The sequence below is a fragment of the Vipera berus genome, assembly GCF_964194415.1.
Source record: "Vipera berus genome assembly, chromosome: 2".
NCBI lineage: Eukaryota > Metazoa > Chordata > Lepidosauria > Squamata > Viperidae > Vipera > Vipera berus.
This window is the reverse complement of record NC_138203.1, coordinates 215600620-215614956: the sequence shown is the minus strand read 5'-3', so window position 1 is coordinate 215614956 and position 14337 is coordinate 215600620. Positions and strand designations below refer to the sequence as shown.

Sequence of the window (14337 nt, the reverse complement as noted above, 5' to 3'; positions counted from 1 at the left end):
GTGGTTTCGGTTTAAATTTTATTTTTAGGATTTTCAGAATATTTTGATTTATTGCTTTCCAATACTGTTGAGTTTTTGGCATAACCACCACATACGATAAAATGTTCCTTCTTTGTTGTAACATTTCCAGCATTGATTGTTATATAACATTCAACTTGAAAATTATTGATGGAGTCATAAACCACCTGTAAAATATTTCATATCAATTGTCCTTTAAATGGTAACATGTAATAAATTTTATTGATTTTTTTTTGGCATAGCTCTTGCCATTTTTGTAATGCAGTTATGGATTTTTTGAGTTCATGTTATCTTTCTGGGGGGGAAAAATCCTGTTAGATGACTCTTCCATGGCAAAAAACATGGTTCTTATGAAGAACACATATATATTATGGCATGCATACACATACAGTGCATATTTTAGTAATTCTGTATTATCTAGATTCTTATGCAGGAAAATCACAGCCACAAGCAAATATTGCACTAATTGGTAAGAGAATTAATAAAGCTGCTGCAGAATTAAGGCAGCAGAAAATTAATATTGGGGCCAGAAGATTCTTAAACAAATATATAACTGAAAGCAGAAGTTTTCCTTTTAGGGTTATTGTGTAAAGATCTTGAGAAAAATGAGCTTTGTTATTATATATTTTGACTGCAACTAGAATTTTATATATGCAAAACTGCAAAGATACGTCAATTCCCACAATGAAAGAGTTCATGAAAAAAGTCATGGCAACATTAACTGTCCTAATTAAGGAAAAAATGTATCCAGTTTTGTTTCTACCTGGAGACTGCTTCTGGATTTTGTGCACAAAATGGGAAAAAATATTTTTTTGACTTTGGGTTTTATAGTTGTTTATATAATTACTAATTATATAAAAGTAAAAAGCTGAGATTGTAACTTTACTTTGTATCTTAACTGCACCAAAAAGGTTTTTTTTCTTTCTCTCACATCTTTTCCCCCTTTCTTTTCCCTCCTCACTTTCCCCGTAGTCTTACTTTTCACTTGTTTTTTTTATATTAAGATAAACTTCAATTACCGTATATACTTGAGTATAAGCCGACTCGACTATAAGCCGAGACCCCCAATTTCACCCCCAAAAACTGGAAAAAGTTGTTGACTCGAGTATAAGCCGATCCGCCGTTCTGCAAGCCTCTGCCGCCAGCAGAGGCTCGATCCGCCATTTTGCAAGCCTGAATACACAGGAATACCCTGTGTGGCCGCGGCTCTCGGGGAAGCCCTGGCTGTCCGCTTCCTCGCTCCACGCTGCCATTCGGGGCCCGCGCGTTCCCCGGGCAAATCGCGGCGCCCAGCAGGCGAGGAAACACGCCCGCTCCAGTCGCCCCCCCTTCCCTCAGGAGACGCGAAGCAAGTGACCGCCCGGAGCTTACCGAGGACTTGCTTCGGTGCTTCCAGGATCGCGCGCACCTCTCCCAAGCCGCCGCCGTCCGGAGACCTGCCGAAGTTTGGGGAGGTTTGGGGAGGTGCGCGCCGCAGCGGAAAGAAGCAGGCAGGCAGGGCGCGGAGGAACGGAGACCTGCCGACGTTTGGGGAGGTTTGGGCGCCTCCCCAAACCTCCCCAAACGTCGCCGGGTCTCCGTTCCTCTGCGCCCTGCCTGCCTGCTTCTTTCCACAGCGGAAAGAAGCAGGCAGGCAGGGCGCGGAGGAACGGAGACCTGCCGACGTTTGGGGAGGTTTGGGGAGGCGCCCACGCACCTCCCCAAACCTCCTCAAACTTCGGCAGGTCTCCGGACGGCGGTGGCTTGGGAGAGGTGCGCGCGATCCCGGAAGCACCAAAGCCTCGGCCGCGCACAAGTCCTTGGTAAGTTTTTTTTTGTTGACTGGAGTATAAGCCGAAGTGGAATTTTTCAGCCCAAAAAGTGGGCTGAAAAATTCGGCTTATACTCAAGTATATACGGTAAATTGATACTAGAAAGCAGAAAAATTAAACCCTAAAAGTCACTCAACTAAAAGCAGCTAAACGGCTTTTTCTGAGACCAGAAAGCCTGTGGGGATAGCATTTCATAATTTTGGCACCACATTAAGAAGTCCATCAGTGATCAAAACAGAGCTTCCTTCCAGCAGCTATCATTAAGTCCATACAAGTAACCACAATGATGAATGTTTGACTGTTAAGGGTTTCAGAATTCGTAGCAAATAAAGAGGGTCATCCTACTAACTACATTCTGTACCAATCGCAGCTTCCAAGCTATCCTTATAAGGAAATCCAACAACAAGCAGTGTGTTCATCCAAAAATCATTTTATTTGCCAGGCTTTGGCAGCCCACATTTATTTTGGCTGTAATGTTTTTTCATGCTATCTGTTTCACAGGTGTGGAACTGAAATAATAAACAATTAACAAGCGAGGTTGTTTTGGCAGGCATTTTCCCTGCCTCTTAACTTTCAGGAAATACCAAGCAGCAGCAGCAGCACCACCACCACCACCACCGTACTTGCTAATTGTTTATTATTTCAAATCCAAACCTGTATTCACCTAGGAATCCCTTTTGTGTAGCCTGAAATCAGCTTGGATACTTTGGCTGAAATCCATGTGAAGTCACACTATTACAAGACAGTCAAAGCCCTTTTCTGTAGGAGTAAATGCACATCTGGAATCAGAGCCACACTGCTTATGCAGGAAATTGTCTAGAGGCTCTACAATATGCTTAACAATTCTGGACAGTGAGCTTATTTTTTGTATTTTATTTTATTTTATTATATTTATATACCGCCCTTTCCCGAAGGACTCACTTTGTTTGGGCTAATATTGTTATTAATATTGAATTTGTATACTGCTTTATCTTTCAGATGCTCAGGGGCTTAAAAAGTAAAATACAATACATGGACTAATTAAAGCAGCCAGCTAGATAGATTTCTCTCCTATTAATTCTAATGAACCTTTATTTCAGGAGCAACTGGAGTCCTAGTTTAAAAATCCAGATGCTCTGATCTAAAACTTTCTACACTGCTTATTACTTTGGTTTAAGTTTTTAAACAGGGAATGTGATGGTTGGGAAGCCTTGTTGGGGGGGGGGGGGGAAACAGAACATGCAGATTACATTTCCTATCAGTTTGATCTTACTATGGAGCCTTTACCTTCAGGATTTAAAATTTAGGCAGGTGGCTGTTTGTTTTATTAAATACCAAAATGAAAGCTGGCAAGCCAGCTGCTATCCAAAAGGACTGAGTCTGAATAAAATAAACATCTGGGTGAAACCAAGTTATAATTATTCCAACATATACATTATGTTCCTAAGAGAAAAACCCCAACATCAGCCTAAGAGCTACTTACTTGCTTAAGCTGAGAGAGAGTTTGTCCCCACAGGCACGGATCTTATTCTGGGCTTCAATGTGGGTCATGGTGCTGGTGCTCTGTCCATCAATGCTGAGCACCCAGTCCCCAACTCCAACCCCTGCCTGGGCTGCCTTGCCCCCGGGGGTGAGCTGCAAGGAAAGAAAAAGTTATTCCCAATATGAAGACATCATTAATGGAACCTATCACAAAAAAAATCCTTCCGATGCTAATAAGCAAGGGAGCTGGATCAGGAAGCGGACATAACTCTTGTTTTTCCTCTATGCCCTTATACTTTTTGCTAAATTACATGTGTAGTAAACTTATTTATTCCCAAAGAAGTTTCTTAAAAGGTAACGGTGCTTGGGAGCAGTGTGATGTAGCAAGTAAGGGACACCCCCAAATGGTGGCCTTTGCTAAGTCATATTTCTCAGTCCCCCCCCCAAATTTCAGAGGGACATTTCAAAATGGTCAAAACAAAATATGCATTTAAAAAAAGTTTGTATCCGCTAAAGATAAAGGTTCCCCCGCACATGCGTGCTAGTCGTTTCCGACTCTAGGGGCCGGTGCTCATCTCCGTTTCAAAGCCGAAGAGCCAGCGTTTGTCCGAGGACGTCTCCGTGGTCATGTGGCCGGCATGACTAGACGCCAAAGGCGCACGGAGCACTGTTACCTTCCCACCGTAGTGGTCCCCATTTTTCTACTTGCATTTTGACGTGCTTTCGAACTGCTAGGTTGGCAGAAGCTGGGACAAGTAACAGGCGCTCACTCTGCTACGCGGCACTCAGGATTCGACCCGCCAAACTGCCGACCTTCTGATCGACAAGCTCAGCGTCCTAACCCGCTGAGCCACCGCGTCCCACACTGTAGAGGTGTGCTTTACTGTACTCTAACGAAGCATACTGATACATATACAAATGAAGATCTCTCTTCAGCTGAATTCCTGTGTGTGTGTGTGTGTCTGTGTGTACACACAGCATACTCTTGAGCTTGCTTATTTTCTTGCAGAGGTTTCATTACCCTAACAAGCCTTGGTGGAGCAGTGGGCTAATGCCTCCTTAAGTAACACCAGCTGCCTGCAATTATTGCAGGTTCGCATCCCACCAGGCTCAAGGTTGACTCAGCCTTCCATCCTTCTGAGGTAGGTAAAATGAGGACCCAGATTGTTGGGGGCAATAAGCTGACTCTGTAATAATGCTGCTTGGGGGTGTGTGAAAGCCCTAATAAGCAGGCATATACATAGAATGAAGGCTACTGCTAAGCTTGTAAGCCGCCCTGAGTCTTCGGAGAAGGGCGGGATATAAATGGAATTAAAATAAAAACAAGAACAACATCATAAGTGCTAGTAAGGAGTGCTGTTTGCTGGACAGTTTATATTTTGGTGTCTTGCCTGTCTGGGTGGGTGGGGGCTGTCTTAGGGATTCTTTGGTTGGGCTGTTTACTAATGGCTCTTTGGCAGTTTCTTGACTGGGGTATTGCTTGCTTGATTGTTGATCTGAAGCTGACCTTGGATTAATGGTGGAGGGGTGCTGGAGTCTTTTTCTCTTTGGGGCTGGTTGTTTCTTTTACATAGTCTATAGATGTTGTTAATGTCTATGTGTCTATTGATGGCTGATTTGTCAGAGTGCCAGGCTTCTAGAAATTCCATGGAATTTTTGGATTTGGCCTGGTCTAGGATTGTCATTTTCCCAAGTGAAACAATGATTAAATGTTGTGAAGTTAAAAGAATTTTCGTCATGCCTTTTGGCTGCCAGTTGGTGTTCATGGATGCATTCTGCCAGTCTTCTGCCTGTTTGTCCTACATAGAGGTTGTTGCAGTTCTTACATTGTATGTTGTAGATGACTCCTGTTTTTTCTTCTGGGGTTGCTGGGTCTTTGGGCTTATTTAAGATGTTTTGAAGGGCCTTAGTTGACTTATGTGCTACTCTGACTCCATGTGGTTGTAGTAGTCTATTACAGAACACCTATTTTCTTTACTATCAAGAGACTGATTTATGTTTTCAGGCAGATCCTTTTTAAGTTTCAATAAAAGATGATTTTGTAATAAGCTTCTGCTATTGGCTCTGTCAGTGCTTTTTTTGTAAAAGAAAAAGGTGCCGGAACTCATACATGTCATACAACCCGCCTTGCCTACCCTACAAGGTTCCATCCAAAAAAGGTGCCGGAACTCCGTTCTGAGCGTTCTATGAGAAAAAAAGCCCTGGGCTCTGTCTTCCTGCTCCTTGAACTCTAGAGCTACTCCTTTATTGTTTACAAGCCAACTGGACCGATCCTATCTTTTGGCAAGAAGACAAACCATTAACATCTTTTACAACTCAAATAGTCCAAAGATTTGCTCGTCATCAAGTTGTGTCTCCAAAACTTTCAGATGTGTTAGTATCGTTTTATACTGCACTGATAAGACCACACTTGGAATACTAAGTTCTGGTCACCGCGATACCAAAAAAGGCATTGAGACTCTAGAAAAGAGTACAGAGAACAGCAACAAAGATGATTAAGGGACTGGAGGTTAAACCAGATGATGAACATTTGTGGGGACTGGGAATGTCTAGTCCTGAGGCCTCTGGACCTCTGGCCGTATCGCTACCGGGAGGGCCGTCCCCGCTATTTGCAAGCGGTGAGGCGCTCCGACCCTCTGCTTCTTCCCCGAGATCCCGGGAGCGAGGATGTGCAGCCTCCTGAGCTCCGGCTGGTGTACCTGAATGCCAGGTCCGTGGTTAATAAAGCTCCCCTCGTTAGGGATTTAGTTGAGGGTGAGCATGCGGACCTGGCTTGCATCACGGAGACTTGGTTGGGCCCAGAGGGTGGGGTCCCTTTGGTTGACCTCTGCCCACCAGGCTTCCGGGTGCTACACCGGCCACGAGCTCATGGTAGGGGTGGGGGAGTGGCGGTTACCATTAGGGAGACCTTATGTCCGCGGGAGGCCACCGTTTCTCAGATAGTCGGGTGTGAGTCTCTCTTTATGAGACTTGGTCCTGGGGCGCAGCTGGGCTTGCTGCTGGTGTACATTTCGCCCAGTCACACAGCGGCAGCCCTGCCCGAGCTGCTCGATATCCTCTCGGGCTTGGTGGTTGAGTTTCCCAAACTTATAGTTTTGGGAGACTTCAATCTACCATCCCTGGGAGGTTCATCGGAGCTAGCTCGGGAGTTCATGGCTTCCATGGCGGCCATGGACCTGACGCAAGTAATTTCAGAGCCAACTCATGAGGGAGGCCACACCCTTGACCTGATTTTTTTATCTAGACGGTGGTTGGATGATCTAGGTGGGGGCTCTCCATTTATTATGCCCCTGTCATGGACCGATCATCATCTCCTGCGGCTGGTCTTCCGTTTTGCCACCCCCCGCCGTGGGGGCATGGAGCCAATTAGATGGTACCGCCCCAGACGCTTAATGGATCCTGATAGATTCCAAGCGGCGCTGGGGTCCCCACCTGCCTCCACTGCTCACAGCTCGGCGGATGCCTTAGTGGAAGCCTGGGAAAGGGCAGCCACTGAGGCACTTGACCGGGTTGTACCCTTGCGGCCCCTGACCCGGCGCAGATCCCAGCGAGCTCCATGGTTTTCCGCGGAGCTCCGGGAGATGAAGCGTCGGAAACGGGGCCTAGAGAGCTGCTGGAGGTCTAGCCGATCCGAACCCGACCGGTTGCGGTTAAGAACCTACATTAGGTCTTATCTCGCAGCGATGAGGGTGGCGAGGTGCAATTACTTCTCCACCCTCATCGCGTCCGCAGATAATCGCCCGGCCGCCTTGTTTAGGGTGACTCGCTCACTTCTTAATCAGGAGGTGAGGGAGGATCCCTTGCAGGGTCGTGCCGAGGAATTTAGCCAACATCTGTCGGATAAAATCGCTCGGATTCGGACCGGTTTGGACTCCAGCTGGGCAGAGTCAGGCGATCAGGACACGGGCGGTCTTGTCAATGTTACCTGGGAAGAGTTTGATTCTGTGACCCCTGATGAAGTGGACAGGATTATGGGGAGGCTGAGCTCCTCCACATGTTTGTTGGACCCGTGCCCTTCCTGGCTGGTTTATGCAGCTAGGGAGAGGACACGAGGCTGGCTCCAGGCGGTTATATCTGCTTCTTTGAGTGAGGGTTATTTCCCCACCGTCTTGAAGGAGGCGGTGGTGAGACCTCTCCTCAAGAAGCCTGCCTTGGACCCAGCTGTTTTGAACAACTTTCGTCCAGTCTCCAACCTTCGCTTTCTTGCGAAGGTTGTCGAGAGTGTGGTGGCGCATCAGCTCCCTCTGGTCCTGGATGAAGCGGATTATCTGGACCCCTACCAATCGGGTTTCAGGCCCGGGTACAGCACGGAGACGGCATTGGTCGCTCTGGTGAATGATCTCTGGAGGGCTCGGGAAAGGGGATATTCCTCTGTCCTAGTCCTATTAGACCTCTCGGCGGCTTTCGATACCATCGACCATGGTATCCTGCTGCGGCGTCTCAGGGGATTGGGAGTGGGAGGCACAGTTCTTCAGTGGTTCTCCTCCTATCTCCTGGGACGCTCGCAGTCGGTGTTGGCAGGGGGGCAGAGATCGGCCCCTAGGTCTCTCGTTTGTGGAGTTCCTCAGGGGTCGGTTCTCTCGCCTCTCCTGTTCAACATCTACATGAAACCGCTGGGTGAGATCATTCGTGGTTTTGGAGTTGGGTATCATCAATATGCTGATGATACCCAACTTTTCTTTTCGACCCCAAACCACCCCAGTGATGCCCTCGCTGTGATGTCCCGTTGCCTGGAGGCGGTTCGGGTCTGGATGGGGAGGAACAGACTTCAACTCAACCCTGACAAGACTGAGTGGCTGTACATTCCGGCATCCCGGGACATTCAAAATGTTCCATCTCTTTCTATGGGGGGTGAGCTCTTACCCCCCGTGGATAGGGCTCGCAACTTGGGAGTCCTCCTAGATTCACGGCTTACCTTGGAAGATCATATAGTGGCCGTGACTAGGGGGGCTTTCGCCCAGGTTCGCCTGGTGCGCCAGTTGCGGCCCTATCTGAACCGGGATGCCCTGTGTACGGTCACTCATGCGCTCGTGACCTCTCGCCTTGACTACTGTAATGCTCTCTACATGGGGCTTCCCTTGAAGACCACTCGGAGGCTCCAACTGGTACAGAATGCGGCCGCGAGAGTTGTCTTGGGAGTTTCCCAGTACTCCCATGTTACACCTTTGCTCCGCGAGCTGCATTGGTTACCAGTTGTCTTTCGGGTGAGGTTCAAGGTTTTGGTTACGATCTTTAAGTCCCTACATGGCATGGGTCCGGGATACCTCAGGGACCACCTGCTGCCGGCATCAACTCCCCTCCGCCCTGTGCGTTCCCACAGAGAGGGCCTCCTCAGGGTGCCGCCAGTCAAGGAATGCCGACTGGTGGCCCCCAGGGGGAGGGCCTTCTCTGTGGGCGCTCCGGCATTATGGAACCAACTGCCGGTAGAGCTCCGGACGGCATCAGACCTCCGAACTTTCCGTCGTGGCCTGAAGACCCACCTATTTGAAATGGCTGGTCTGGCCTGACGGGGGATTATGGGTTTTAATTTGTTGTTTTAGATTTGTATTACTGTTTTAATTGGGCATGGGTTTAATCTTTTTTAATTTTTGTATTATCTTTTTTATATATGCCCTGTGAACCGCCCTGAGTCCCTACAAAGGAGAAGGGCGGTATACAAATTAAATAAAACTTAAACTTAAACTTAAACTTCTGGACCACCCACCTCCTCCTATGTGCTGTGCTCCGATCCTTTCCAAACAGCGCACGGAGACAAAGCAGGGCTGTGTTCACCACTGTTTGGAAAGGAAGGTTGGATTCCCTCAGTTTCTCTGATGGAAGAGTGTGTGTGTGTGTGTGTGTGTCATATTACATTATGCAAAATAAAAACACACTTATTCAATTAAATTTTATTCACTTATTTGTAAAATTGTGTTTTCCCCCCCAATACTTGGAACGCTTGCAAAATGCCCAATGTGGCCGTCAGACTGAAAAGTTTGGAGGCCCCTGGTCTGGTTTAATGTAGGGAAGGAGTAGGGACGTCACGATAGCAGTCTTGCTCAAGCAGGGCACTGGATTAGATGACCTCCAAAGTCTCTTCCAATTCTGTTATTCTGTATTCTATAACAGTCCCCAACCTTTTCGGCACCAGGGACCAGTTACATGGAGAAAGGTTTTTCCGTGGACCAGAGGGGGCGTGGTTTTGTGTGCTGCCTGCAGATGGGGCTTTGCTTGTTTGTGTGGACTGGTTGCTGGCATGCCGCGGCCCGATACCGGTCCACAGACCGGAGGTTGGAGACCCCTGTTCTATAAACTTAAAATATTACAGTACTACCAATGTCAAACTCCGTAGATGTATTATTATAGTGGATGCTCTATATGTCCATGCCAGGCAGAAATAAGTATAAGTGGGCTAAAAGTATTCACTGTCATGTTTCCTTGACTATGGAGGAAAGGTCTTGCCTAGTATTTTTTTTTCTTTCACTAAAAAAAACACAATTAAAAACAAATACACAAACAACACAGTCCTCATAGCTCGTCTCATTCTGCTCAGGGCACTGAAATAAAAACAGTTTCAGACATGGAATCTGATAAATCCTTTGATCTCTTTGAGGCTTCAGGCAGCTCAGAAAGCAATCCTTTTTTTCATTAACATCTTCCTACCACAATATCCTAAGATGCAAAGGGTGCTGCTAAGACTGCCTTCCTGCCTAGAGCTTATTCAGGAGGGTGTTGGTCTATCCGGCTAATCATAATAAATACAGAACAAGTTCCCTTTTCTTTCAGCACCCCATTCTTTGATATCTGAGTATGTCCCATGCTAAATCTCTTTGGCCAAATGTGCAAATATGCAGCTTCATTTCCAAGAGCAAAGGATAACAAACATCTTACCATTTCTTTTCCTCTCTTCTTTTTCTCCCATTATCCCTTTCTTTGATTCTTAGGAAAGTATTTTTAACTAGACCTTAAGCTAAATTGTACAGTAGCAAATCTGTGGCAAACCTCTACTATGTTTCCCTGGATTGGCTAACAGGGCAGTGAAAAGCAAACTGGCTTTGTGCACAATGAAGGGAGAGCTCTAACTGTGCTGCTTACTAACAATCCTAAAAAGAAAATGATTCTGGGCTTTAGGCCAGGATTAAAAGAGAAAGGGATGCGGTGGCTCAGTGGGTTAGGACACTGAGCTTGTCGATCAGATGGTCGGCAGTTTGGCGGGTCGAATCCCGAGTGCCGCGTAACAGAGTGAGCGCGTTACTCATCCCAGCTTCTGCCAATCTAGCAGTTCAAAAGCACGTAAAAATGCAAGTAGAAAAATAGGGACCACCACGGTGGGAAGGTAACAGCGTTCTGTGCGCCTTTGGCGTCTAGTCATGCCAGCCACATGACCACGGAAACGTCTTCGGACAAGCGCTGGCTCTTCGGCTTTGAAACGGAGATGAGCACCGGCCCCTACAGTCGGAAACGACTAGCACACATGTGCAGGGGAACCTTTACCTTTACCTTTAAAAGAGAAAGGGAGTTGCAGCATTACATTAATGTGTTGTAACTGGTCTACCTTAAGAGGGAGTTGTAGTCATGGTTTCATCACATTATTTTTTGTAGAATTTTTCAGGGCAGCTTTACAAGATTGTTATCAAGCTGATTTTTACAAAAACCAAAAAATGCAAGTCAATATAAGCAACCAAAGCAACATAATGATGGACTCAAGAATGAATCTGTACAAGATGAGAGCTAAAGGAGGTAAACGGTATGACCCAGGATGCTACCACTGCAACATCTGTACAGATGTAGAGATTTTCATAGGTGCTACATTTTTAATTCCTGCATCAGAAGCTGAATCTTGCAGAAATGATAGCTGGCAACCCCAGCAGGTTCTCCATCACCCTTCTGCAGCAGTCATGTTATCCGAAGCCATTGCAAAAAAATAATAATTGAGCAACAAATGCACAGTGGTTGAGCAATAACGCACATTCTTTGGAAGACCTCAAGGCCTGTGGGAGAGTTTAGACCTGGTGATGAATGCAGCAAACCAGACAGAACCACCTCAGCATAGCTGAGCAGGTGCCAGCTGCCGATCCAGAGTGGACTCCTTAGGCCTTTAAAATATGAGCACGTCAATTGTCAGCCAAGTGGTAGAGAGATGGCGCACCTGCTGTTATTTGTGACAGTTGGCTCTTAAAGCCAGGTAAGTCGGAAAGCCATTGCCATCTAGCAACATGCCTCCCCATAAAATATTTGGCTTCATATTCCCTTTGCTTCTATTTGCATCATTCCCAAATTTAGCAGCTGTATGCTCACATACACAAATGGTCCTTTGAGGACAGCCTAATTAAGACTACCTGAACAAGCTGACAAAACTCCTCAGCTTCTGAACACTGGAACACAGGAACCTAATTTCCCGAAAGGACACTGAATTAAAAAAAAATACCATTGGTATATTAAAGACTATTTGAAAATAGGAGGAGAAAGAAATACAAAATATTTCTCCAATTTTCAGATTGGACTGTCCTTTGCTCTCTTTCTGCCTTAACTAGATGTATTTACACCTTACCTTCTTAGAAATGCAGACAACAATCGTATTCAGAAAACAACTATCTGTACACCTAAGCCACACTATTGTAAACCATTTGAAAGGTGGCCTTCACATGATGCTCTGAAGAGCAATTTTGTTTGCAGGATCGGCAGTCTAAACCTCTAACAGAAGAATAAAGTCTCCACTTTCCCTGCAACATTAGAATCCTCTGTGGAAATTTGGGAGCCCAAATGAAAAATGTTCAAAATTAGAACTGGGCTGGTTGCTTGTTTGCTGTTATTCTTCCTTCCCCATCAAAACGTCTTAAACTAAAAAAGCAGAAATGAAGCACATGCACCTGCCTATTGTAATAAGTAAACTTCCTGTGATTACAGAATGTCTGTTTAAAAAGTTGTTTTAAAATTTGGAATTTGCAGGGGGGGGACTGGCAACCCTGTAAACTGGCAATTTCTCAAACCAACGGATTATGATCATGTTGAGAGCACCTAAAGCAGATGCCAAGTGGTTTCATGTGGCCCGCGAAGCCATCCTGGAAACAGTGGGGGAAAGGCCCCCACTGCCTTGCCCAGAGACCCTCCTTCTGCCAGAGACCCCCAGATCTGTCCCACTCCTGCCCAGGCCCCCATAGGCACCCTTGATGCGAACCATGTAGAGCTGGCCACTCCCACCCAATAGGCCATATGCACTCTAGCCACACCCACCCAGTAGGCCATGCCCACCCTGGCCATACCCACCCGGCCCCCTGAGGGCAACCGCAATGCTGATGCAGCCCTCAATGAAATTGAGTTTGACACCCCTGACCTAAAGTGTGCTACATCCGCCCTAAATGATCACACAAGGAATTGGAATACCTTTCCCTCTGCTTTCTGAGTATCAGAACACAGCCACAGCCTTCTGAATTAGGCACAAGGCACACTTCTGGCCACAGCAAATGTGGCACTTCCAGAAACCATAACAACACTCTCCTACTCTTATTGCCTTCCAACTGATTTTGATGGGTCCCTCCTCTGATATTGTGCACAACAAATGAGATAGACCATGTGCAACTAACAGTCGCATCTGACATGACTTGATCTAAATATTACATCCTGTGGAAATGACTGCCACCATTTGGTGTTGTATCTATAGCATGTCTGCACAAACAGGGCTGCAGGTTCCAAGAAGGCCAAAGCACAAGCATTGGGTCTTCAGCATGGTTCTCACGCACCGCGGGATGGGATGTGTGAGTTTGCTTTGGGAATTGGGGAGATTCATGTTTATAGGAGTTTAAAAGGCAGAATAATGAATTAATCTGAGGGGAACTTGGAAAAATGAAATGCTTGTTTATGGAATGGTTGGCCAGCTGAAGGCAAAAATGGGGGACAGAAGAGGAATGGGGGGTTCTTGTGTGCTGTTCTACTTATAACTTCCCCCCCAGGTGTTTGGAGAAATCACTTATCTTTATTTTATCTATCTTTTCTTCTGTCTAATGGGATATTTGTGACTGGCCACATACTCCCATTGCTGTCATTTTATGACTTTCTTAAAATTCATAAAATCTTAAAATTTCAGGTAAGCCACACACACACCTTCAGAATGACCCTGTTTCGTGACAAATTTCAATTTATTTTTTGCAAAAGGAATGGGGAAAAGTTGCAGAAACAGCACCCCCAAGATAATTTTAAAATAGGGCTATCGGTAGTCTACAGATAAGGCCTAAAGATGATTGCAGTTGTGCAAATGGTATAATTCTGCAGTTTGACCATCATTTAAACCCCATATTGCAAGCCTGTACTGGATTGTAGTATCTGTAAATCTAGGGAAGCAAGCTCTAGTTTACCAAAGTTCTTGCTGCACTAAGTATTTCAGATATCATGATGCAATAGGTTTCTAAATGGGCTAACCTACACAGTTTAAGCAGAAAAAATGTAGTGCTTTATTGAGAAAGAAAAGGGGTGAGGGATGGGGAAGATAAGCAGCATTTAATGACTAATGATGAAGATTGCTGGGAATGAGAACTAACCTGAGAACTAACCTTTGAGTAACCTCCATTCTGCTTCACAATAGGGCAATTGTGGATTAGCTACTAAATTGGAGTCCAGGAATTTTCAGAATCAACTTAGGTTCAAATATTTACAGCCTTAAAACATAAAAGAGTTTGCAGATCAGGTAAATATTTTAATTTGCTTCACAGAGAAGACAGACTGGTGGGGAAATGATTTTTTTTTCACTTTAAAAACAGACGTAACCTGATATTTCTAAAATTTCAAGCCAAGAACGTAAAAGTATAATTTATATAATTGGAAATCAGGCTAGGAGAATCAGATGTATCTACTGGCAAGATATTCAGAAAACTGAGGAAGACACTACAATTTCTTGTTTGCATTTTTATGGTTTAGTTTGGGTGACATTTCTCTGTATGCTCAAAAGCATTTTATTTTTCAGACAACACCAAAGGGGTTGGGAATATATTTTAATTTTCTGACATTTAATTAAACCTGTATTTGTTTGATTTATAACAAATTTATGGTCTGAAAGCTAATAATAGGTCTTTCT

At 45.5% G+C, this 14337-nt stretch overlaps 1 protein-coding gene across 5 annotated transcripts in view; it reads right to left on the bottom strand.

Annotated features, from left to right (window-relative positions):
• The window catches only part of PDLIM7 (PDZ and LIM domain 7), a 59863-nt gene that overhangs the window by 22516 nt on the left and 23010 nt on the right, over positions 1-14337 (bottom strand). For all 5 annotated transcript variants that reach the window (XM_081317378.1, XM_081317379.1, XM_081317380.1 and 2 more), the window contains one exon: positions 3292-3443. In XM_081317378.1, the coding sequence (XP_081173504.1) occupies positions 3292-3443 (152 nt within the window). The remainder of the gene's footprint in view (positions 1-3291; positions 3444-14337) is intronic.